The 26,429-nt window shown below is 38.0% G+C and overlaps 1 protein-coding gene across 1 annotated transcript in view; it reads right to left on the reverse strand.

Moving 5' to 3' along the window:
• Positions 1 to 235: 235 nt before the first annotated feature.
• ZNRF2 (zinc and ring finger 2) overlaps positions 236 to 26,429 on the reverse strand; it is a 53,837-nt gene continuing 27,643 nt past the window's right edge. The window contains exons 2-5 of the mRNA XM_062567860.1: positions 24,042 to 24,137; positions 3,023 to 3,128; positions 2,166 to 2,243; positions 236 to 998 (exon numbers count right to left, since the gene is read on the reverse strand). Coding sequence (XP_062423844.1) covers positions 2,186 to 2,243; positions 3,023 to 3,128; positions 24,042 to 24,137 — 260 coding nt within the window. The 3' untranslated portion in view covers positions 236 to 998; positions 2,166 to 2,185. The remainder of the gene's footprint in view (positions 999 to 2,165; positions 2,244 to 3,022; positions 3,129 to 24,041; positions 24,138 to 26,429) is intronic.

The raw sequence follows: 26,429 nt of genomic DNA on the forward strand, positions 1-26,429 counted from the left end.
CCCACCTCGATGTTACCTCACCCATGCCTACAAAAAACTCTTGCTGTGCCCACATTTGCAGTTACTCATTTACACCTCAGGAGGCAGCCTGGAGATGAGAGTAGTACAACAAAATAATTACCTGAAACACTTTTTAAAAAAATACCCGTTAAACAAATTACCTTAACTGGCAGCACTTAAAATTGGTAATTCTTTTTTTTTTTTTCCTATCAAAAAAAAAAAAGTTGCATAGCTGTTAAGATTTTGCTTTGCTGCATTTCTTTTCGGTTTTACTCACAAGCAGTAAAAGAGAAGTTTTAGTTACTTAAATAGCAATACAATGTGCAGATTTCAACAGTCCCTATAGTTTGAGCAATATAAATTAGTTACCTGTCTTGGTTTTACTCTTTGGACTGCATTGTGACAAAGGTTCATTTACAAAACTTTGAAATATAGTATTCCTATGCAGAGAAGTTTATGTTTTCTGTTCTTGAAAAAAGTGAAGAACATACAATAGGGTGTGAATTCAGTAAATAAGGTCACACTGTTATATTATATTATATTTAGTTTGCCATTTACTCTTCTTCAGATAATAAGAAGGTGAAAACGTTCCCTCTCAAAAATGGGGCCATCCTCCTGTACAGGTCTCAGCATGTAGCGAACATCTCAGCTTCCACTTGAGGCAGTAGGAAACGCATCCAATAATCTGCTTCTTCACAGAACCAGAAGTTAGGCTGAAATCAGGAACTTTGGCCTTCCAACACAAATAGCATCAATAACGTCCGTGGGGAGTAGATTGTTAAAGAATGTGCAGCATTTTCAAAATCCCTGTGTGTCCTTTGCATGAGTGTTTGGTATACTGAGCACTACCAGCAAGTTACTGGTCTCTGCAATGCTTATTCCATGTCACTGTCCATATTTGCCTTTTTCAGCCACAAAGAACCTAAGTCTCAAGCCAGGCACGCTGTGTTCAGCGAGGGAACCTCAGGTCTCCTGTGTTTTCTGATCAGTGGAAGCAGCTGTTGAAAAGGCAGAAGACAAAATATCATCGTTTCAGCTATTTCAGTATACAACACTGAGAAACAACACAAAGATGATCACTGTGTTTTCCTTCCCCTTTTCCCTAAGCCTCCGATTATCACTGTCTCTGCTGTGATAAAAAAACAAATTGGATTTAATATGATGTTAGACACCCATGAGCATTTACAGCGACAAATGTATTTCTAAACAGCATATGGACTTCTTCCACAAAGCAGTTGTTGGATACAATAAAGGAAGCGTGACATTTATTTGTTTGCTTATTAGTTTACGCTAACACTGCTCTGTGGTTAAAACAGTCACCCTTGTAGCAGGGTATTTTCCTTTAGGCTTCTCTGCTGCTCCTGCAACAGTCGTATCTACTATCACTGCAATGCAACCCATAGATTCATGAAGCAAAATAAAACAAATTAACAAACAAATTCTAACAATGATTTTTTTTTGAAATTCAACCCACAACAATAAAACACAAACCTCCATCTACTAGCAATGAATGCAGATATCTCTATTGCTATAAGAATTATTATGACTGCTGGTGTGTTTTGCAATGTTTGGGGCCAGTCGTTTAACGCAAGATAAAAGATTTAAAACTTGGCAACCAAAAGAATAAACCTATCCTTTAAACCTTTGACACTGATTGCAGATCTGAAATCATTAACACAAAACATAAGCTGGAAAAATGTGAAACTCTATAGGATGGGATGGATAGGCACAGGTTAGCATTTTTCTTTTCATTCTGGAATGCATTAACATGAAAGTGGTTTTGAAAATACATGGTTTTTAATAAGATTCCAAAAGCTTTCTGTCAAAAAAAAAATACTAGTGCTTATGGAACTATCCAAAGTTACGCAATTACATTATTTTAATTTTGTTTCATTCCCATAGCAAAAATAATCTTTAAAAGTTAATGCTGAAGATTTACTGGCATTGAATTGGTGCTTTCCACTGCTTAGCCTGGAATACATCATTTCAGATCATGTTATACAAGGATGCAGAAGCCTTTTACATATTTAATATACTTCAATATTTATTAATTGATATTGCAATTCTGACACATAGTAGCAAACTCACAAATAACAAAAAAAGGATGACTTATTTCCCATAATCAAAATATTTATTCTAGAAATGTACTTGCCTAAAAATATTACCTAAAAACATGAATCTCGTCTTAATCTGATGGATGCTCAGGGCAAGATCTATTTACTTCAAACCATTCGTCTATGCAGCTGTCGGATGAAAGACAAAAATTAAAAGAATTGCTGGATTAATCTCTTGGTAACATTTAGCAATATGATATGCATATTAATTGATCCATCATTATTTAAATAATTGGAAGGATTTTATGCTATACAAAGAAATACAGGCAGACACAGCATACACACACACATACACACTACAAATCTTTAAATATTCAGATACAAGCAGAAAAGAATGTACTTAAACATCCACTGGTAATTTAAAAACTCTAAGCCACAGTACTATATGGATATTAAATATTATTGAAGACTAAATATCTTAAGTATTAACATTTCCTCTAAGCAACCATTTTACAAATTCCTATCTAGCTTTTACACAGAGGTTACTTGACTACTGACACCATTATCTTGCTTACATCTTTTAACTACAGGAAGTAGAACATTAAACACAAGTGAAAACAAATATGAAACGTGTTTAAGAAGTGAGCAGAATTTTTTCCTAGTCTACCAGAACTTAACAAAACTTTTATTATCTTAGTATACACAATCTAAGATCCATAGCTACGACATTCACTCTTTTCCCACATAGGTGATTACCACTTTTGTTCCTGTAAGGTTTTTCATGCAAGTGTGAGAGACTTCATATACATTAATGGAGACACAAAGATGCTATTTTTAAAATTCTTTTTAGTTGTTTCTTTTAATATAAGAAGTAACTAAGTTTTAGTGCTTCTTTAAGCACCCCTTAGAGGTGATATCCAATAAATACAACCTTCCAAAATCATATATGCAGCATGAGGAATACTTGCCCTTTATGATATATGCAGAGGCAAGGCAGCCGTGCTATAGTATCTCCTTGCTGCAGCTCTTCCAGGCATATTGCACACTCCCCAGCATCTTTACTCAGTACATCCTCTGAAGAAAGAGAAGAAAGTTATTAGTTAGAAGGCAGATCACTCAAAGCAAAACCTTCTTTATTCAGAACATCATGGATGAATCAGAAGATGGTTCTTGTCCTGCGGAAAGCCTTGTCATGGTCACACTCAGTCACACTTGTGCAGGTGACTAAAGATTCCTGATGGGAGACATCTTAGCAGCTCAAATTAAAATACGCTTGTGACTCAGTCTTTTGCCTAAACACAACTGTATCTCCAAACGAAATCCTGTAGGAACACAGCTTTCCACAGTATGTATGGAGAAGATAGGTAGCCCTAATCAACAGCCAGTAACCATTTGAATTAATTTTAATTAACTGATCTCTCCCAGCAGATCACATCCCATCACATTGGCTACTCTGGTCTGAACTGTGAAACCTGTGCTCTGAACTGTGCAACTGCAGCATACACAAGCTGTGCTGCTGATCCTGGAGAAGCTGGACTGGAGAAGTTGGGATTTTCATACAGGTGGTACCTAATGTCACTTGAGTTTCACTAGATGCATGCTTAAGAAAGCATTCAAATTTTGTACCACCCCTAGGGAAAAGCTTCCCTTTCTTAATCAAAAGAAGCCCAAAGGACTGTATATGAGGAGTATGATTCCCAGCTCAGACTTTGAAAGACCATCAGCTCTAAGCAATTTGCCCTCAAAACTCATCACTATGGTACTCAAAACATGCAGCAAGTGACAAGAATACAACTGAAAAGCTTTGTTGTAGAAAAAAGTGAAGTGAAGATGCATAAAATTAAGTCCATCTTGTTTTCCTTACAAGTACAGCAAGCTCTCTTGCAGGTGCTTCAGTTTCCAAGAAAATACTCACTCCAGTCCCTACTACATAGGTTGGTTATGCTAAAAATACTGTGTAATGCCATGTGCATAGCATCTTCATGAGGATACGTGAAGAACATCCAACGTAGATGAACTAATATAAGGTAAAATATTCAAAAAATTAAGGAACAATATACCACAATTAAGAAAATTAAATTTTTAAATTTTACACACGGTAACATTATTTTTAGAGAGCATATTAAGAAATTGCTCCTGATGTTCTATCAGAATTTGGAAGCTTCCATAAATATTAGAGGCATCTATGTGAAAGAGCAGTTTAAAACAATACAAAAGATCTTAGGAACTCCTGTGCATGTCACTGAAACTTCCAGACACTAAGAACTTGCCCAGAAGAGGGTGCTAAGGATAAATACTTCCTTGACCACTTTTGTATAAAAAGATATTTTAATACCTGACACCAGGAGGCAAAGACTCTACAGACAGTATTGTCCTGTTACAGAGATATTGCACTTTTCCTGAGGCTTTCAAGACACTGCTCTCTTAGATTCCCTCTTCGCACAAGCACTCTACTACAAGACCTAAGAACAGATCTACTCTCTTCCCACAGTTGAGTCACAGGAAGAAGTGCCATTAATAATCCAAGCATGTATCATATACACAGAGCACACTTAATAAAAATTATTTTTTCCAGTGAGTTATTTTATCAGGTGAGTAACTGATATCCAAGACAAAATGGCACTAGGATATAATGCACGTAATAAGGATAATGTATAATGTATACGGCAATGTATGTAATTCTCAGATTTTCAACACTCTCTAGAGGGAAGCATTTAATCGAGCTTTGAAGACAAATATTAAGAAGTTGCCAATAAAAATAAAATTCATAAAAGAAAACATTCCTGTGAGCTGCTTTCACATCATTCTTTATTGTATATGTCTGGCTTATCGTGTGCTCCACAGACTGCACAGCACTTGGGTCAAAACTCCCGACAGAGCATTTTTGCAAGATTCTGCACCTTTTGGCTAGCATTAGGGCAAGGTGCCAGCTGAAACGTTTTTATCTCTAACCAGCCCTGGCGTAAGTGTCTGAGACTCTTTTTGTTTTCTCCAATACTCTTTGAATGCAGTTAGTCTCCCTTTGGCCAATGCCTAGGCATCCCCTCTCTCCTTCCTACCACGCAGGTCTTGAGCAAACACCTTGCCTCTCCCTCGACTTCCTCCTAGATTTTCCTCCAGGGATGACAGGGTCAGGTATCCTGTGCTTCGGCTAGCCGTGTCCAAAGGGGCAGGTGGGAACACTGAACATGCCCTCAAAAATACAACAGAGGTCTACTACTACTGAAGTAGGCAGAAAAGATTCTGCACCCTCTTCTGGGCAAGATTCAGTGCTCTTGATCTTCTTTTTAAATAACAAGGAGTTAGCATTCCCTTCTTCTTGTAGCACCTTAACATAGTCTACGCAGGCTCTCATACAAGAGAAAAGTGCAAGCACTAAAGAAATTAGTGGAAAATACCCTACTCCTTGAAATGTCCAAGTGCAATTTGGCACCACTTGTTGCTAGATCCCAAACTGATGCAACCATTCTTACAACTGATCGCATGCGTGGACTGACGACAGCAAAACCAAATGTTGTCAAGGACCTACGACACTTCAGGTTTGATTATATTTTGACCCTTTTTGTGCGATTCAGATTATCGGTCCCAGATAAAGAAAAAGAAGTGAAAAAAAACCTGTTACACCTGCATCTAGTTGGAATTTCTCCTGTACTTGTTTTACACAGCCCTCTCCCATACCAACACTGGCTTATACCAGATGAAAGTCAGTTTAAGGGTCATTTAACAATGACTTTCAAATGTATCTGTTATGGAAAAATGTGTAAACCATTTCATGTTGAACCACTGCAGTCTGAACCATGCTTTTGTTTCTCATATTTTCCGGCAGTGGAGTGATTCAGCAGCTACATATTAAAACAGTTAAAAAAAAAAAAAAAAAAAAAAAAAGAACAGTTGGAGATTTTATCAATGTTTTAATCATAACATTTATATTGGTATATTAGCTAAATGGAAGTGGAGAGAAAGAGGAAATAAGCAGAGGCATCATTTTTTCACTTCGCCCACACGTGCATATATATACAAAGCACGCCACCACACCCCCACATCCATCTGCCTCGCACCAAATAGGAGGTAAACACTCCTCCACCTTCCCGGCTCTGTGAACAAGTACTTACTAGCCAAAGACTGGTGTCAAAGATGAAATCTGGCAAAGCAGCAGAGTATTTCCCTCCTATGTCTGCTCCAATGTTTCCTCCTCCTCTACCTCTGGCTAATGACGTCAGTATTTTAACTATTGGCTGTCAGTCATTTTGCCACCTAAAATCCTGCTTTTATGCTTAATGAAAAGCAAATTCTATTCCAATCCTGTGTTTGTAACAAAATAGGTAGCACTGAATTAAATAGATTTACCCTTATAATTTTGCACATACTTTATCAACTAAAAATAAGAAGTTTTTCTACAACTTTTGAAAAATACTCACAACAACTATCAAAGCCAGAAATTCAGCCACAGTTAAAATTAAAGGCAACACTTGTGCTGGCATAGTCTGTTTTTAAATTAAGAACTGCAAAAGCACATGCAGTTTAGACGATGCAGACCCTATGGATGAAGTCATTAAAGTCTTTGCTGCTCTTTTTTTGTTTTTCCTTTTAAAATGCTGATAAATAATGCCCCGGGCTCAGGAAACCCCTGTGTCATAGATCACGGAGGCTGTGACAGTACTTGTGGAGATACCATTTTAGTGCTGTGATATTTTATTTCTGTCTAGACATTTAGTGGAAACAAACACCAGGCTAGACAGACCTTTGAGTTGATCCGTTATGACATTGTTTTTAAATATCTGTATCGTTTCAAAAATTTAAATGCTTAAATATATGTGGAAGTTGCCATTGCAACTCACTTAGAGAAGAACAACACTAAAACTCACTGTTCTAGGAATACGGCTAAAACTTATCAGAATACATTTTCTGAACAGTATTTTATCAGCATTAAAACTGACCAAATACCACAAAATGAGAGTTGTAAAAGGTTTAAAAATATTGATGGAACTTCATTAAATAGTATGTATTATCATGCATCTGTTCCACATTATTTCTGTATAAAGTACTAACAACTATCATAGGTAAGCACTAGGGACTTGACTCTGTTTGTTTAGAACCCAAAGTATTTTTTCACACGTATGGCATCCATTTATCCACACCACATAACCTATTCTACACTTTCACTGATACTTTGCCTAGGGTAAGCTGAAATTTTTCCTTACATTGTTACAAAAACAAGTAGACAAAGAAAAATATTTACCTTCAGAAAGTGCAAGTTATTAGCCTGCTACTAATTTAATAATTAGTATTAAATACTATTATTACATGTTATTGATTTGATTTATTACATCTTTCTACCTTCTACTTTTCTCCCTCACCATTTCTTCTCAGCTATTTTCTAATATATCTTCCTCTTCTCCTTGTCTTCAGCTCATTTGTCCTCAAAATATCATTCTCTCTAGACCAACTTTTTCTACCCTCTTCCCCATCATCTGATTTCATTTACTGATAAATTTGCAGGTCTATCCGTACCCAATGCAGGTATTTGAGAGATGGAGATTAATGTTATTAGCCACCATCTGATACAAATAATGTGGACAGGCTTCTTATTCAGGGTTAAAATCCTTGTGAGAAATGAACAGGGGAATGGAGGGAAAAGGGAGCAGTTTTTGTAAGGGATGTTTCTTGCATGCTCAGTAACTGTCTTTGTAACTTTGTATCAGCTGCAAGCAAAAGCCTTCTCTCCTAATGCATCCTAAGCACTAGAAAAGCAAGACGTTTCTTTTGATAATCCACCCATACCTCGGTATTCTGGCTGTGACGAGAGGAATACCCTCAATTCAGCTTTCTGCAGCTACAGATCATTTTGGAGTGACTAGGTCAACCCTGCACTACTGCCCACAAGTTGAACCAGGAAGACAAGTAGCAGGACACCTGATTCTTTACTGCCCAAAGGGTCCTAAATAGCAGGAGAAAACTTGAAAAGATCATTCAGTTGTCACTGCAGAAGATGTGGGGTTTTTTGTTTGTTTTTTTTTTTTACTGCTTAGAGCTTTTCCAACTGCTGCTGTCTGCCAAGAGCTTTTGAAAGGCAGAGCTAAAGCTGTAGCTTGGTTCCCCCCCCCATGTGCAGAATGTTCTTCACAGCCACAAGTTAAACTCTGCACTGCCCTCAGTGACGAATGTTCCTTCTGAAGAAACAGTCGGCTCCTGACTAGAAATATTTCTCATTGATCAAAGGCAAGCAACCTTCTGCAGCTCAGATACCAGAGTTAAGGTTTTTAAAGTCCGCTGCTCTTCTTGAACCTCAACTAAGTTGTTGTCAGGATTCACAACACAAGCTGTGCACGTGGAAATTTAAAATTCTGCTTCCTTGAGCACTCTCAGTTCACACTTCCTCCCATATTGCTGAAAAAAAACTAATATCCTAATGCTATTCAAACATGCGCACATTGCACTTTTTATGCATTTCTAATGAGCACAATAGCCCCAAGCACCACTACACAGCTTGTACAATAATACCTAGAATTTACCAAACTAAAACCACCTTCCCACCACAATACACAAACACACAATCTTTCCAAAACAAACTACAACAGATGTGACACCTCCTCATCGAATACTGACATGGTGTTTTGTGGGGGACGAAGGCGGAAGGCTTAGATTTTCTTTCCTTCTTGGCAAGGCATCTCACTCTTCATCCCCTAGCAACACAGTGGCCTGTTACAACTTCCCTTGCAGAGTCCAAACTCTACCCTTGCTCTCCCCTTCCCTCTCACCTTTTGCAGTGTTGGTCCAAGACTGAGATATCTATGTGCAAACAGATACCCATCATGAAAGCCCTCTTGTACAAACACTGCCTCCTCTTCAGCTCTCCCATCTCTTAAAAGAAGTAACACGGAGGCAGCACACGAAAAGGAGAAAGTGAAAGTCACCAGAAAAACATCTGCAACAGCAAATTTGGCCAGTACGCGTGATTTGCAATGTTTGTATTGGAAACTCCTCACTGAGAGAAAAGGAAGTGGCTGTGGAAGTTTTTCATTCTGTTTTTAAGCTAACCAAAATTTTTAAGAAGAATCAGACTTAAAATTCTTGTGCAAGAGTCATCTTTCAGAAGCTAATTCTGAGAAATAACAAGATAGCTCCTCTTCAGTCAGATACTGATGAATGAAAAAATACTTTTCACTGAATAAAGACAAAAAGAGAAACAGTAATGATAAAAATACTTTTTGGAGGAACGAGATGCCTATAGAGTCTATACCTTCCTAGCTCTCTTGACACAATTCTAATTAAGCTATACTAAACAATTTAGAGAGGAGATGTATTTGTACACTCAGGGAAACTATTCTTTGGAAAAAAAAGTTTACCTCAGTGGCTACATTCAAAAGCTACCCGCAACTTTAAGATCCATGTTTTTTAAGATCAAAAAACAGGAGAGTAAAGCTAGTGGCACTATGGAGCAAGCAAAAGGAACAAGATGAGAGGGACTTAAAAAGAGTTGTAGAAGAATTAAGACCCACACAGGTCAACCCAGCAACATTCAGTAATTGTATCCGAAGCCAATGTGTACAGAAAGTCACTTGGGATACACTCCATTCTCCTGATGCCGCCTCTTGCTAGTTCATATGGTAATATATGTTCTTTGTAACGGACACGAAGCTTATCTAGGTAGGTAAGATATTCAGGTTAGTATAGGCAGCCTCTCATTATAAAACAGCATATTCAAAGCAAACTAGTGACTTTCCGTGCCAATGGTCTTCGTAAGAAAACTGACTTTCTAAATTCTTGTGAATTATCCAAATATATTTTTAAGGCTGTGTACCTCTGAAGACCAAATAGCATTTGTTCTCATTCAAGATCAAAGAATAGCCTGGGAAAAAAATCTCTTAGGCCGCAGTCCTACCAAGCAAGCCAGTACTGCTACCAAAAACCTCTTTTTTTTCCTGGTTTAGTTTTAAGCTGGTTCTGTTCCAGTTTGACATATAAACCACTTGCATGGATGTGGGGGAGGACAAGATGAAGGAGAAGACACAACTCATTAGAGGCTGAAGGGCAGATTTTCCTTCTGTAACAAAATGGTAGCTTAAGTCATACCTTAAATTACAGCTTTTCTGGAAGTGAAGAGCACGGAAACAATGCAGAATATAGCCGTAGAAAACTACTTCTTGTAAGTAAAGATAAGAGCAAAGGATCCATATAGCCTTGTATGCCAAAAATACAGTGACTCCTTCCTTATGGTACGGGAGGTAGTACCTGATGTACTTCTTATATGAAGTATTTAGTTAGTTAGAGTAGGAAGGCTATGAATTCAAATGGCATACACATGCAGTTTGGCATGTAGTTATGCGATCTTCCTCTTCTCTCCAGGATCTGACTTGGAATCTCAAACAAAAGCTTGCTTAAGAAACACAAAAATACCAACAGTCACTAGAAAGCATGTAGCTATGTGGTGTCTGTCAATGTCAGTCTGAAGAATGCTCAGGGTAGCTTCTTGCACACTGAAAGGAGTAAGCAAAAGATTTCGGAAATTTACGGTAAGAATAGCTTTTTACTTCATACAACTCCCTCTTAAGAGGTCTGCATTTTGCATGAGTACAAGTTTTACAACAGGATCCAAGGATTGTTGTTGAAGAGGTTACTTACCATCCTTTTCTGAGCCACAAAGCTCAATTAAGACACCTTGCTCACAAAGCCAAGTTTGCATACTAGGGCTTACAATGATGAGCGAGGCTTTGAAAAAGGCCAGGCAGTCACAGCTCCTCACCTCTCAAAAACAACATCCACAGTCACACCTGTGCTATCATGATTAGTGTACCAACCTTCTCAATCAGTATTTACAGTTTTGGTAGAAAGTGCTGGGGTGAAACAGGTATTATACAAGGTTCATTTTATCAGCCCAAATGAACATGAAAAACCTTTTGCTCCTGTTTTGAGTTTTCACTGCCAGATGACTGTGTTTCTCAGTGATTCAAGATTTGCTCTGGACACAAAGGAGACAATTATCTGACTAAGCTACAGTTGTTTCCAACTTCAGTTTAAAATAATCAGTCTGCTCAATTTGTCATGCCCTTGAACATTAAATCTTCTCAGAGTAGTTAAGTAATTTTCTCCTGTTGTACTGACTTGTAAAGATAAGCTCTGTCCACCACATTTCTAAGTATCATGCCTTTAAATCACCAACTTTTAGCCTAGATATTGCCCGAAGAATTGGATCTGTTCACAACAGAACCACAAGTCAACACTCTTGTCCTACAGAACATGATGCAAAGAGATTTTGTCCCAGCCCTATTCATCTGATACAAAGTCCCCATTCCAACTGAACTGATGCATATTTATGTTTTCAATGACTCCAGGGGTAAGCACTTCTTGAGCAGTCTCCTGGGAATACTGTTTGTCCCAAGGCTTTCCCTTCCCTTCAGAAACATTATTACTGAGACAGACTCTTGGCTACTGATGAGAAAACTTCTAAGTATTTTCTCATCAGTAAGAGACTGGATGAAAAGGCCTTGAATGCACCAGTACCAAACTAGCGCTCCACAGTACAGCTCCATCACGAGTAGTGGGCCCAAGCACGTGCTGGGCTGAAAAAGAAGCTTCTCATTGCTATGCACGGAACAAGAAAGCCGTCTGTGGTAGGTTTTTGTTTGTTTGTTTTTAAAAAATCAGTATCATAGGACGTCATAGGTTGTCAGATATTAATCTTGAATTATCAAGAGCTTAATCAAGAACAGCATGTAAACGGGCAAACCCACAGGAAATAAAGCTGCAGCAAAATTAGACTCCTCAAGGAAACAGTGTAAGGAACTATCACTTGGGGAACAACCCCTGCTTTGCTCCTTCGGGTAAGAATGATTTACATTTCTCAAAGCCAAATTTACCATCAAAGAGGATCTTATTCTGCAAATCTGCACAAGTGGTTGAGTAATTGACTAGAGGCAACCAGCACACGTATTGCTGACAAAGAGGCAGTGGCAGCTGGAAAGGACTGTTTCTTATAGAGTTGGATTTCCTTTGTAGAAGTGGTCAAGAAAGTAAGAACAACATTAGTGCAAGATCCGTGCATGCAGATCTTCCATAATTTTTATTATTTCCTATGCAGTGCTTTATATCTTTGAAGAATAAATCAAAGCAAAATATTTAAGCGTTGCTTACATATCCTCGTCAGTTTGCACCAGCATTAAGAAACTTATGACAGATGCCAAAATTGGTTTAGGCCTGTTGACAACTTGGGAGTACAACCCAGAAATCCATTCCAAAAAGCAGCTGGACCATACGGCTCCGCTCAGATCAAGGAGCAGAAAGCTAGCCCTGTTGCGAAGGACGGCACACTCAAGAGAAACAACAGAGGCCTAAAGTGCACTTTGCCTTGTGTTTCAGGTGACTTCTTTACCAAAGGTTAAAACAAAACAAAACAAAACAAACCCATAAGTGTGTGTACCTACAGCAGAAGTTGCTTTTGGTAGTAAATCACTCGGGAATCTTGGTTAATGATTTGATGAGGAAAAGGTATCATTTTGGTCAGGAGGAGAGCAGAAATTTTTTTTCATATAGTATGCATAGACAGTTCTCTTCAATTAAGTCTTGTTCTGACCAAGTTAACTAGGATGCTGTACTTCACTAAAATGAGCATCTTTACCAAATCAAGAATGGATGCTGTTGACAACAATATTTGCAAAGACTGGGAATGGGAAGCAGAGAGTGGATGTAGTGGAGTGAGTAGGATAAAAGATGGTTGTCTCTGACCAAGCTGAAGGAAAGATCTGAGCTGGGAAATAAAACAAATTCTTGCAAGTGTGAAACGTTGTTCTGACCGTGCAAAAGGAGTTCCACCGATGCTAGGAAACCCATTTTTCTTTGGCAGCTTCCCTAAGTGACATTAAGCTTACTATATACCCCCAAAGAAAGGAGACCAAAGGGACTGCAGAAGAGTTTTTCAAATGGTAAGACTTCAATCATTCACTGCTATGAAAACTATGGTCAGAAGTCCACAAAAATTACTTTGAAATTATTCTCAGTTAAGAACTTTCATCCTAGTAATGGTCTGCAAAAAACTTGGAGCATTGATGAGCACGTACTGGCCTAATGAAAATTATCTGTGACAACTCTCATTTAACACAATGCAAGTAAAGCAGGCAGATTAGAAATCTTCATGGAAGGAAAGGGTAGGGAAAAGTACCTCTGAGAATGGGGAGAAAGGGAATGAGTAGAGGTGGTTCGAAAGCGGATAGCTATCTTATTACTCCTGGGCGACATGGGTTACTTCAAGGGTGCCTTACTCTGAAGTTATATGTAGGATTTCAGTCACTCTTCTCTTCACTTTGCCCTTTTTCAATTACCTATTCCAGTCTTCTTACAGGTGCCCTAAGCACAGTGAGTTTTTCCAGGTCTTTTTTCCTGTCTTTTTAACATTTAACATGACTGACTCATTTCTTTGCAAGTTTGGAGCGGAGTTGGGTAGGATCAGATGCAAAACAAGTGCACAGGCAACACTAAGAAAGATGGCATGAAGGATGAGACTATCAGTCTGAGATTAAAATAGGAGCAGGAGAGGAAGAAGAAGAAAAAAAAGTGCATCTGCTTGAGATGTTTTTCTTTGGGAAGGTAAGAGGCATTAGTGAGAAACACATAATGAAAACACTGGTGCCAAAACTCAGTGTGCATAAATTCTCTTATTAACCACAGTACCAGGTGCTAGGCCCATAGGGGGCTTTACTCAGCAGGATTTAAAGCAGTCTTCTCCAAGTAAAAATTGACTGCCTAGTGCCAATGTGTGCACAGAGGACAGAGATGTAAATCACTACACAATGTTTTCTTGGATTTTTTTTCACTGTTCCCAGCAGACAGGCTGTTTTTATAAACGATTTGTATTTTAAATGCTATTTTAATCTTTTCTATATAGATGAAATTCAAAACACACTTGAATGCAAAAAGTCTTAATAACATCAAATACTGACTCAGAGTTTTCAAAGTTCTCTCATTTTTTTCTTCTTCACATTAACCCATAATCCAGAATGATTTATTCCAGTAAGCACTTAGAATATAGTATTTCTGATGCTAACATGTATCTATAGGTTTCTATCATCCCAACAAGACACAGCATATGGGTCTTTGTTTAAGAGAAAAAATTTTTCTTGCATTAGTTTGCATTTTAAAGCAAACTCTCAATTTCAAGATCTTAGCATTTAAGTAGTATAGAAAGAACCCATGCAATTTCAACAGCATTCATGAATCATGAACCACTCATAAATAATAATACAAAGATTAATACATGAGATGTGTTCAGAAAACTTCCCAAAGGCAAAGTCTCCAATAACTGCTCAAAGATTTATTTACATAACCTGGCAATATATTTCTACAATCATATTAAAGTTGCATTTCTCTCTTTACTTGTAAATCTACAAGCAACCAAAACTACCGAACACTATTTTGACAATGAGGTGTTTCAGCTGATAAAGCCATAGATTGACATAGGCTTGCACAGAACTGCAGGAAAAAAAGATAAAAATCTAAACCAAACAATTCTCTCTCCCTTCTCCCCACCTCTCAAAACAAATAAGCACTGTTTATGGGCTGAAGAAATCATTCAATGCTACAGTATAAATGGTTTGCTTTGCTATTCAACATACATGAAGGCTACCTAACTAAACTTTACACAAGAAAAGCAGGGATGAGGAACGTGGTCAAAATGAACAAAATTTGACAAAGCTTTAAAACAGAGATAGCAGGGTTAAAATGCCAGCTATTCTAGGTCACTATAAGGAAACTTTAACAAGGTTTCATAAATGTCCACACAGTTCAGCACCAAATCTAGTAATAATGAAATATTTCATTTATTTCATTACTACCTAGAACTGTGGGTTCAGTGGTGCAGCTGCAGAGATCAATAGCCACCTGAGATGAAGTTATGCCAACTTCAGCGAGGCGAGTTCTTCCAGCGGAGATACAATAGGCCAGTCTAGTACTTCGCAGCTCTGTCACTGTATAATCAGTAGACGCTGTTAGTAGACAATTTACAAGCTGTTCTAGAATCAAACAATTTAACTACAAATACTCATGGTTAAAAAATTTCCTACGTAAACACTGCTGATAATCCCCAATTTAGACGGGAGGCTACCCCGCCACATTAACAGTGTTTTCACTGAGCTTGTTTTGGAAGCAAGAGTTACTCAACCACTGAAATACCCTGCAAAAATTGTACTAATTTCTATTATTGTTGAAGGCTTGAGTCTGCAATTCAGAAGTGTGAGACTACTTAATTAAACAAAAAGTAGCAAGTCTTAAAGCAAGATTTTAATCTGAAGAAAAGTAACACTAATGACATTTCAGACAATGCTCTTCAACTATCTGCTCCAGAGCAGTTTCTCAGCAAGAAGTGCTGCTTATTGCTTTATATTTCTTTAGGATAAAATTCTTGATCTGAGACTAAACTGTTTCAGCGCATTTCCTACAAAACTATGTGGAATTTAGGGAAGGAAATCCCTACACAGGTCACTCAATCTCAATGAGATGCAGTTTGGCATTCATTTTTTAAAAGTCTAACATTTCAAGTATCTTTATTTTGAAATCCAGCCTGTGAAATATATTCTCTAAGACTAGGAAAAGATGTGTATTTTCAAGGATATTGTTTCCACAGAGCAACTACAAAAAATAAGTCAGTTTTTCAGCTAACAAATGAGTATAATCTCAAGGTTTTAGAGATACGAGATTTAAAGACTGTGGAATTACCATACAAGACTAGGGACATCATCTTCCCTGAAGGTAAATTCCCGGCAGTCACAAGACTGCAGCAATTGCAGACACAATTTATGACATCCTCTGAATGACCTCGCAGAGCTAAAGACTGATTAAGTGTAAGACATGGAAGGTAGTTCCTATCTGCCCAGATCACATGATGCAGAATCACAGCATTATGAGTATTTGCTGTTGAGCTAATGATACTGTACTTTGGGTTTCCACTGCATACAGCACTGCACTTCCATTATATAACAGAAGCACAGTGATATACAGCAGGATATCTATGGTTCTCTTCTTACCTCATCTGAATTACTCTGCTCTTCACGTGCAGATACTCTTCGCAGCATTGGTGCATCTACAATTTTCTAGGACACAAATTGTTATTTGACTTTAGCGCTGTTGTCATTACCAAAGCAAGACAATGCCCTGTTTGAGATTAGAAGTAGTTCATAAGGAGAAGAACGAACTTGAGCTATTCAGCACATGAATGATCCTGTTTTCTCTAACGCTTTCAGAAACAACTAGGCCCTTTTTATAATCTGTCAATAGCTTTAATGTATTTGCCCAGCATTGTAGATAAAGTATTCCTGTGGCACATGTGCATGTATAGAAAGGTGATTCCAATATATAGACAAAAAAATTGTTGTCCCATCCTCAAGAATCTAGCGGTAAAATAAGTACAAAGTGGTGTTATAGCTATGTTGACCAAGAGTGACCTTTGATGGCTTCACCACAGGAGGAGCAAGTGGATGTTGGCCTAGATCAAGGGAAAGTATGCAGAGAATCACCCACCAAATATTTTCCTTCCCAAAGGTTCATTAAAGAGAGTCAGTCCCACTCACAACAAATCAAGGAGAGGTGCCAAATATGAGTGGATATGATCTCTGATGTTCCTCAGGGTCTCTGGACTTGTATCCACCTCAGTGGATGGGATGCAAACATGTGGGTTCTCCTTCATTACAGAAATAAAATAGAGTATAATCTATTGAGCATCTTTACAAATCTATGCCTCCCCTTCTCTTACATGAAGAGTAAAATAACAAGCAATGTGGTATTTAAACTACCACCACCGAGCCTCTGAGATGACATCTTACCAGGAATAAATGGAGTAGTCTACAGTCTGTGGAACTCTTGTTCCAGATGTTTGAGGTACTTCCCTCCCAGTTACACTATGTTTCCATTACAGCCGAACTGTTAGAAATATACAACCTTTCCCCCCCCTCTTCTCTTAGCAACAGTAAACAGTTTGTGGTGGAGGGAGAAGGATTAAAGACTGCAGCCTCTAAAAATGCTGCAACTCCACAATGTCACAGACTGACCCAGTTCCTTCACTGACTGGGGCTGAAATGGGGTCACAGAAGCAGGGGTCCCATTAGTACATAGGTCCACACTGCACCACTGCAACTTAGTATGGGCTTATTTAGTAACACTTGTCACCACCATTCTTTAAAATGAAAAATAAAACAAACAAATCCAAAAATCCTCCATCCAAAAATCATATGAAAGGTTAAAATCTTAACAGTCTGTTTTTGCAGCACTGCTCTTCCATGAGGCACCAAAGCTGTTTAAAAGGAGTTTGGCCAGGTTGGAAGGAAATACAGCTTTACTGGACAAAAGAGGGAAGAGTTAGAGTTTGTCAGCCATTCCTCTTGGCAGTCAGCTTTGGACTAACAGCTACCCAAGGCTGACACTGGTGAAAACCAGTGAAAGTTCCCTCCCTGCTCAAATGTCATCAATTCCCAAAGGGAGGAAATATAAACTAATCAAAATACCTGAATCAAGTTCTTCAAACACAATTTTCCCCCTTAAAATTGTAACAATGATTTGCAGGACAAGGTAGGAAAAGACTGAGCTGATATTACAGCAATTCATTGGAATAACAGCTGTGCAAGTAACTGGGATTAAAATTTTATTTACTGTAGCAATGTTCTTCTGTTGTCACCACATTAAAAAAAATCTCCAAGTTCAACAGATGTTGAACAGTTGTTCTAATTATTTTTAAGAAATGCAGAAGAAAATGGTTTTAAAGCATTAGGAAAATTGAGTGAACCTCCTATATACTCTGAAGGGGCATTCACGGATATACAAGATCAAAACAAGAGGAAATGTTACTATTTGAATTGGAAGGACTGGGCAATTGTCTGTCTACTTGTGCATTAAATTATTTTACAGAGTATACTCTTTTTTTCATGAGGACAATGTGAAGCATCAACTAAACCAGAGTGCGAAGCTAGACCTCATAGCCAATAATGTTGTTAAAACTCCAAAATGGAAGAATTAAGAAATTCTATGGAGAATTTTCTCTCTCAGATAAATTGGAACAAAAGAACTGATTTCACTTAGCAAGACTACGTGCTGCTTTGCTGAAAGTCTAGTCCTATTAAAGGATGAGGACAGGGAGCAAGGCTTAAGGTTTTCCAGGCAGACTGGCAAGATGCCCTTTTGCAAGGTCTTTTAGGGTTTGATCTCAGGAATCCCGGTAGAGAAATGAACTTGAAGTTGGCAATTCTCATTCCAGACTGCAGTTCTGAGCGCATCTGTCAGAGCAGTTAGTTAACAGCATCAGCCCTGCTGCTTTCCTCTCCTGGGGTTTTCTGTGTATAGAGAAGCAACCCTAGGAAGCTAAGAAGCAACTCTAAGGAAATCAAGTCACTGCAGTGGACAGCGCTACTGGAATTACGGTCTGGGTCGTCCAAACACTAGGTTAAGGTGCACTCCTGTGCAGTATAAACTGAACATTAATGTTCTCACATAAGTAACTTCCCCTAAGGTCTTACAACAGCCACAAATCAATAATGTTTACACCTTATGTTAGAGAAATACAGGTGAAAGACAAAGAATGTTTTTAAAATATCTTAATTTAGTCCTTTAGGACACTTATGCCATTCTTCAAATCTCTACTGCTGATTAAAATATATACGTTATAATTTTCATATAGATGCTGATAACCTACTTAGCGCGATTATTGCTCATACAGATTCCAGATAGGCTCCTGAAACTCACTACCACGCAGGCCCCAGTGCAACCAAGCATGCAGTACTACTATTTCTCTTTTCTCACAGGGGAAAACTAAGCCTCATACTTTGTACTAATATTAACAGTATGTTTACATCCTCATGCCAGAGCCCTACTCTGCCTCCTTGCTAGTCTAGACCAGTTGCATTGCTGGGCAGAGGCTGCTTCTAATTCTGTTATACAGTGCTGGAATACTGGATTAGCTGCGCACTATACAGCACTCAAGCATCCCCAAAATCAAAGTATATTGCTGGACAGGAAGAACACACCAAGTTTCACTCTTATTTTCCTTCCAGTATATTTTGTTAGTCTTCTACCTTAATTTTCAATATTCTGCCTATAATAGTCTTGCCACATACCAATCCTATTTTCAAAACAGAGCTGAATAAATCCTAAATACAAAACCATATACATAATCACTATTATCTACAAAGTTTGCTCCCCTATCCTTTTTGCTGATAGGATGCAAATTTCATAACTTACAGTAATAATAACAATAATAGCAGCAGAATAGTTACTTTGAATAAGAAAAAAGCCCCAACAGCTCATCCACTAGATATCTTGAGATTTTCTCTTTGAAATTACACTAGCAAAAGCTTTCCCCCTTAAAAGGAATCTCAATCAGTATGTTGGCCAATAATCAGACCCACTGCCATATTTGAATTAAATGCAGTTACAAGGTAGTGTTACCCCTGAGCAAGCAGCTTTAAGGAGAGATGGTTAAAAAGTTTCCAGTAGAACAACGTTCCAACACAAAGTGCTGAGTTGATGAAACCCAAAATATTCCACAGGAATGTGCTAATTCAATCAAAACTTTTGAAAGAGGACGGGCCAGCTTGCCAAGCCAGCTAACCAGTCTAGTGAGCTGACTGGCTCTCTGGGGTCAATGGCTTCCCTACCTGGAGAGGTGCCAGGCTACCAGTTTCTGTTGTCAGAGAGGCCCTTTAATAATATTAATAATAATAGTAATAATAATAATAATGCCTTACAAAGTGTTTTGAGAAACAAAAAAATTCTAAAAGGAAAAAAAGAATTACTTCAGACTGAACCAACTGAACGGTTTAGCCAAAAATGAGCAGGCCGCAAAACATCTAAAATTAGTTCCCCTTAAATCACAGCCAACCCTCCTTTCCTCTCTCTTTCCTGTGCCTTTCTAATTTTTATAAAACATCTTCTTGCAATAAAATATACTCTAAGACTATAAAGAAAAGTGAACACTTACCCTCCCCATCACCAATAATTCAAAATCTAAATTTCACCAGGTAAGTCCGATCTGCTTTTCAGTAGCTATCATTTATGCAAATTAACTTTATACCAAGGAGTTAAATAAAAGCTGCTTCCAAAGTACTAGTGTTATTTAAGTAAATGCCTCTGCTTAATCAAAATAAGGGCTATTTTGTAAACCATGTCTTTCTTTCGTGGAGTAGTCACTAAATGGGCTCTGTGTTTAACTTACCATAGCAAACTTGAAAGACATGGTGCAAGGGACCTCATTAAACACTCTAGAGAAGATAAAAGAAATAGGTAGGGCTACATAATATTTCAGCAGTATTTTTCCAAGAAATCAGTCAACTGGTAAGTAAACCACTTTCTTCATAAAACTGCCTTTTAACACTCTATGGCATGAATGCTAGCAAGGGCATGGGACCTATTCTGGCTTCTCAGCAAGTAACAGCATGAAAAGAGTTTTTAATTGCTAAAAAAAGCAAGTCTATTTAAGACAGCAACACCAAACAACGAAGTGTTTTTGCACAATTTGATTCATTTAAACAGCTTTTGTGTCAAAATGACTAGATACTGGTTCATGTCTGAGCACAAGTAGTTTAAGAGATACTTGGAACAAAGTCCTACAGAAATAAGGAAGAGCTCTTTTTATGTGCCAAAATGAGTAAGCAATGAGATCTCTGTGGGAGGCAAGTCACATGATTTTGAAAGAATAAGGCCAATAAAATGTACCGATTTATTTATATGAAACTCAGCACAGCTTCCAGCATAGAACTGGGGCAAATCTGTGACCAGTCTCTTTCAGAAAACACATGTAAATCAGACAGCTGCCAGAGTTTGCAGTTCACTGAACCTTCCTATTGCCAAATGCAATGCACAAAGGTAGCTCAGAAAGCAATTAGAGATTGGATGTAAGTGAGGACTCATTATTTTTTGTTAAATTTCAGATCACAACTGAATAGTCTTATAAAATTTTCTGGGGAAGACTATATGCTTCAGACTCTTATAAAAAAGAAAGTGCATTTGTCTTCCCAGAACAATATGCAAAAATTGTTCCCAGACATTTCCTAGAAAAAGCAACTAATCTTCATACATTTATAGTATGGGGAAATATATCTAAAACTGAATGAGATGGTCACACAGTTCACTAACTGCACAATTTTTAAACAGTTTACCTCCTGCAAGACTAAGGCCATCTTCAACTACTTGCAGTGTAAGATTCAGAGAGAAAACAAGGAAAAATTGATGTTTTTCCTGTCACTGGTAATAGGACTGGGAAACCACCAGGGACCAACACAAACAAATGGTGTCTGTTCAGCTCTAGTTGACTGTAATTGGCTTAAAGCCAAGACAACAATGAGAAAGTAAAGAAAGCATAGAGAGCTACCTTCCATTTGGGAAAAAGATATCAGAAGTTGTTGGTGGGATCTCTTTTGCCCCTCATGAAAAACCTGAGATACACTTAAGATAACATTCTTCTGGCTTATGGCAAAAAAGCAGATCCATCAGCATTGCAAACAGCACGCATATAGTCATTCGTATCCAATTCTGGGCACATTGTCGCAACAACATTAAGTCGAGTTATCAATCTGCTAGTTAAGTCTCCTGCATTAGCCTGGTTGAAGAGATCACAATCACATCACACAGTAACGACTGAGCACTACTCAACTCTGAAGCTGTATCCTAGATATCTCTGTGCTGTAGTAACTTAAACAACCCTAAAAAAATTCTCATTGAGTTCTATGAGACCTTATTGGCTTTTTCTGAGTACAGAAAAGTTTCAGAAGATGCTGGCAGACTGGCAGCATTTAGATGGGTCTACTCTGCTGAATGTTTACTTCAGCACCTAACTACATGCTATTATTCAAATTTCAATCCACAACTCTAAGAGCTAACCAAGCAGAGTTAAAAGGATCAATGCACACTTTTATTAAGGGTTTATGAGAGTAAGGCCATACTTCTAAGTAAGTGTCTCTCAAGTCAATTTAGTAGTTTTTGCCTTTCAAGCCTTGTAACCACTCCCTAGAATAAGCACCTGAGATTCTGTACTGTACACATACTTCTAAATAAGAGAAATTACATGAGTCAGGTAATACCACATATTGCATTTTCCATGACTGCTTGTGTCCTGCTGTTGATTATCAAGAGTGGCCTCAGCTATCACATTTTTACTTGCTCATTTATATGAAAGTTTTTTTGACTCAAGAGACTGCACAAAGGTTAAAAAAAAAAATGGTGCCCCCAAACTGGTGCTCCACCTAGCAGTGTGCCAGCTGAGAGAAATAATCCAGAGAAAGATTAAACAGGACTCTGCTGTGATAGAGTGATACAGTGAACATCACCATGCTGGAAGGCTATGTTATGTAACCACTGTTTCTTTGAAAAAAGTCAGCCATCTGCGTGTGTACATAGGTACACATGGGAAGCAACAGCAGCGAAAGATTTCACATAGTTAATTTCTGATTTGTGCCCATCCCATCAGCTGGATTACCGCCAGAGCTTCTCTGCCAGCTTGCCTCCTGTTTCCTCTTAAACCAAGTGCGTTATTCCTCCTTGACTGGGGAACTAGCCTACTTCTCCCTGATGTTCAGCATTTCCAAGTACTCAGATTTCTAACAACATGCATTGGAAATTGCTCAGTCCTAATCAACAAAACAAAACAACCTTCTGTTAGACGAAGTCAGCCCTCTTAAAAATATGTGATAATACCAAGAGAAATATATTTTCTTATTTTGATTCCTACAATTCAAAATGAATCTCATATCTAGATGCATACAATTTCAAATTATTTTGGTCACTAAGGCTGTGCCTATAGCCACGCTGTCTTATTGTTCCCAAAACAAATAAGGTGGGCCCAATCATCCTTCAGGACTTGCCCACTATAAAATTCAGACAGCTTAAAATACCATAACAGCAAGGAAGCCAGGAGGGTCAAAGAGTCCATAAGACTACAGGTTATTTACACAACAATTTGTGTTAGAAGGTCTGGAGGACCTCTGAAGGTCAAGTCTTCTGGTCCAGGCTCTCACTCAAAGAAGGGCCAGCTTAGTCTCGGCTTCTCAGGGCCTAATTCCTGATTATCTCCAAGAATGGAGACTGCAGAACCTCTCTGTGCCACTGTTTCCATGTTTCACCACACTCATGAAGTTCTTTATACTGAATCAGAATTTTCCTTGCTACTACTTGTGTTCATTGCCACTGATCCTTTCACTGTGCACCTCCAAAGACACTCTGACTCCACCTTCTCTGTAACTTCTTTCTAACTGTATTCTTTTTTTCATGTATTATATATCTGATGACTGGCGAGCAATAAACTCATTCAGGAGGCACTTACAAGATTTTAACAGCAGGGCAGCTACCAACACAGGCACTAAGATTTCAGTAAAATTTTCTAATTCCTAATTTTATGATTTTTTTCTGTGTGCTTCTGTTAGAACTGAGTGTCAGCCTAAGCAATACTGGCAGAAAGGTTTGATCTCAATAGTGGCAAAAGTCCTGTTTGTCTTGCATCAAAGGATACTTAGGAGGAGAGCTTAGTGTTATGAGAAAAAAGATAAATAAAAAAGAACTACCACAGGTGACTCCTTTGACATTGGTAAAAGTGTCATTAAGAACACAAAAACTAACATACATCTCTACCAGTCTTTTTGAAACATCACATATGCCATCAGCTTGAGAAAGGAGAAATTATTTAGCCCTTCCCTTCCCCCCAAACCACTTTCTTGAATAAGGTGCAAACACACATTTACACTGACCAATATCTGTTCTTGTGGTCCAAAAACGGAATGAACAGACTCTCAGAATCACTTTATATCTGTAGGATGAGTCAACAGTGTAAATTACACTGGCATGCAGTATGTATAAAATAAGTTAATTAGAAATTACTCAGAAAAAACTATAAGCAAAAAGCATACAGAATTTCTCAGTCCAGTCACAAACACTAGATTTAATTACCAGAGCATCTTATTAATAAAGAGTTATTATCATGTTACTGCTTAAAATGGAGAAATACTTATCAGCTTACTTCTTTCTTACCATTGTAGGTTATCCTTGGTTTTGTCAAACACATCACAAGATGTAAATCCATTTCATCAGAAGATACAAATTTCGAACATACTGGGCACTTGAATCCTATGAAAGATAAAAACATATAAGTGTGACTTCACATGATCATGTTGCAAATCTGTATATTTATATTCAAGCCTAAAAACACTTGTTTTGCACACATTAAAAGCCAAAAAAAGCCATAAGGCAGCATTTCAGTTTTGATCTGGCATTTCTTACATAAATATAATTCCCTTGATTTCAAAAGATTTCAAAATGCAAGAATGTTCACATGGACCATTGCATCTGCAAATGAATCTGCTGCCTATCACAAACATGTCTACTGCTGGAAGGCAAACACTTCAACAACAACTCTAAGAACAGCTTAAGACAGAAGCAGGAGGAGAGTATGACTCTACTAAAATAGAAATTAGAAATGTAGAGAGAACATAGCCATTAAAATCTGAACTTGGGCAGGAGCTCTGAATTAACATCTTCACTTTTTCCAAGAATACTACTGAAACTTTAATGAAGGAGCTCAAATTTACATCTCATCCTGCAAGCTGCAGCATCCCTTACCAGTTTGGGGCACAGGGATAACATTAACTCGTGGGTGCCACCTCACCTACTCATTCAGTAATATTTCCTGAAGCACTGAGTTTTTGCTTGGCTTCCCTCATTCTAGCCGTGCATGGCCTTGTCTAGCTTGTGAGGTCACTGCTGGAGGCAATATGGGGTAAAGAATAATTAGAGAGTCTGGATCATGATGCAACTTTGTAACAGTCCATGACAAAACTCTTAATACTTTAATTTCAGTCATTACAAATGACAGTAGCCTTCCAGTTAAAAGACAAGATTGGTTGGATAAGCTTTACAATCCACAGGGAACTCTGAGTGGTAGACTGATTTTGATCTGCTGAATAATTAACACACCAGGAGGAGACAAAAAGCCACTAACAGTGATCTTTATATAACAGTTGTTAAGGATTGTACCTATAGGATAACATACAGCAAAAAGATCTACATGAACATATTCAAAATCCATCCTTAGTCGCAAAGAGAAAAGGTCCTTTTTCTTTGATGTTATTTAAGAGTAATTATGCAGGCATGTACTAGTGGCCATTGCACCTCTGCACCAGCATCCACACGCATGGGCCTGCTCCCATGCTGGTTTGCTTTCTGCCCCTTGGCATTGCACAGCTAACCCTGGGAGCCCGCGGCACAGCTGAGTCAGTCAAGCGACACGATGCCACACTTCAAAGTTACTGATGCTTGAGAGTTTGGGGTTTTGTTGTTAATTATTACGCAGATGTGGATCAAGCAATGTGGATCAAGCAACTGTGGATCAAGCAACTAACTTGAAGCAGTAGCACTTGATAGAAGTAATACACTTCATTTATTGAGACGAATTTCTTGGTCTTTTTATTTTTTATTTATTTGTTTCTATTGATTTATTTATTTGGGGTGCAGCTAGTAGGAAACAGGTCAAAACAAGATAACTGGAGGAACTCCAAATAGCAACTGAATATGTATGCTGAAAACCACTTCCTGGCTTACAGCACCGTTCTGATTCTTCTCATTTTAGTCATAAGCAGTTGGTACCTATTTGTTCTTGTGCCAATGTTACATTTAAGCTTAAACCTCCCTCCTTATTTCTTCCTTATTTTTCCGCCTCTCCCCGTACCCACATATTCACAAACAAGTTACATATACAGGTTAATAAGTATAAAACAAGCAAATATATCTTTGGAAAAACAGGTTGGGAGGATTAATATACTTGTAAAAAGATTTGTCAGCTCATCACTCCACACAAAGTTTCTCTGTCATGCAATTTATAAATAGGTATAAAGCTCACTTCTTCAACCAGTGAACAGTCTGCAAAGGTAGTGTTTCTCTTTCCCTCTTCCCCTCAAACAAACGAACTCATTTCTCTCTCTCTCTCTCTCTTTTTTTTTTTTTTTTTTTTTTTTTGCTGTTATTTTCAAATTCTTCAAATCTTAGTCAACTACTACTAACCTTTCAGCCTCTACACAGCCTTTTTTCCCCAGGCTGCATCTCAACATGACTAAGATCTAGAAACCACTATCTCAGCTCTCCAACCCCTCTAAAAGCCATCCATAACTGTCTTGTATTATTTTGTTATGGTTTTCTTCAAAAACTGACTTAAGGGTGAATTCTCTCTCAACCTTTATCAGCCCAAAGCAGCTAATTACTCTTAAGTCCAGTCATAATCCAAAGCTACTAAGACCCCTGCATTATTCTCATTTATACGCTTCTGTAACTAACAAAATATTTTGTTTTATAAAATAGCACATAGTTTCCTTGTAGACTGCAGACTGGGGAGTGTTGGCATCACAGCAAGTTAACGATTATGTTTAT

This window comes from Rhea pennata, chromosome 2 (genome assembly GCF_028389875.1).
Source record: "Rhea pennata isolate bPtePen1 chromosome 2, bPtePen1.pri, whole genome shotgun sequence".
Lineage (NCBI taxonomy): Eukaryota > Metazoa > Chordata > Aves > Rheiformes > Rheidae > Rhea > Rhea pennata.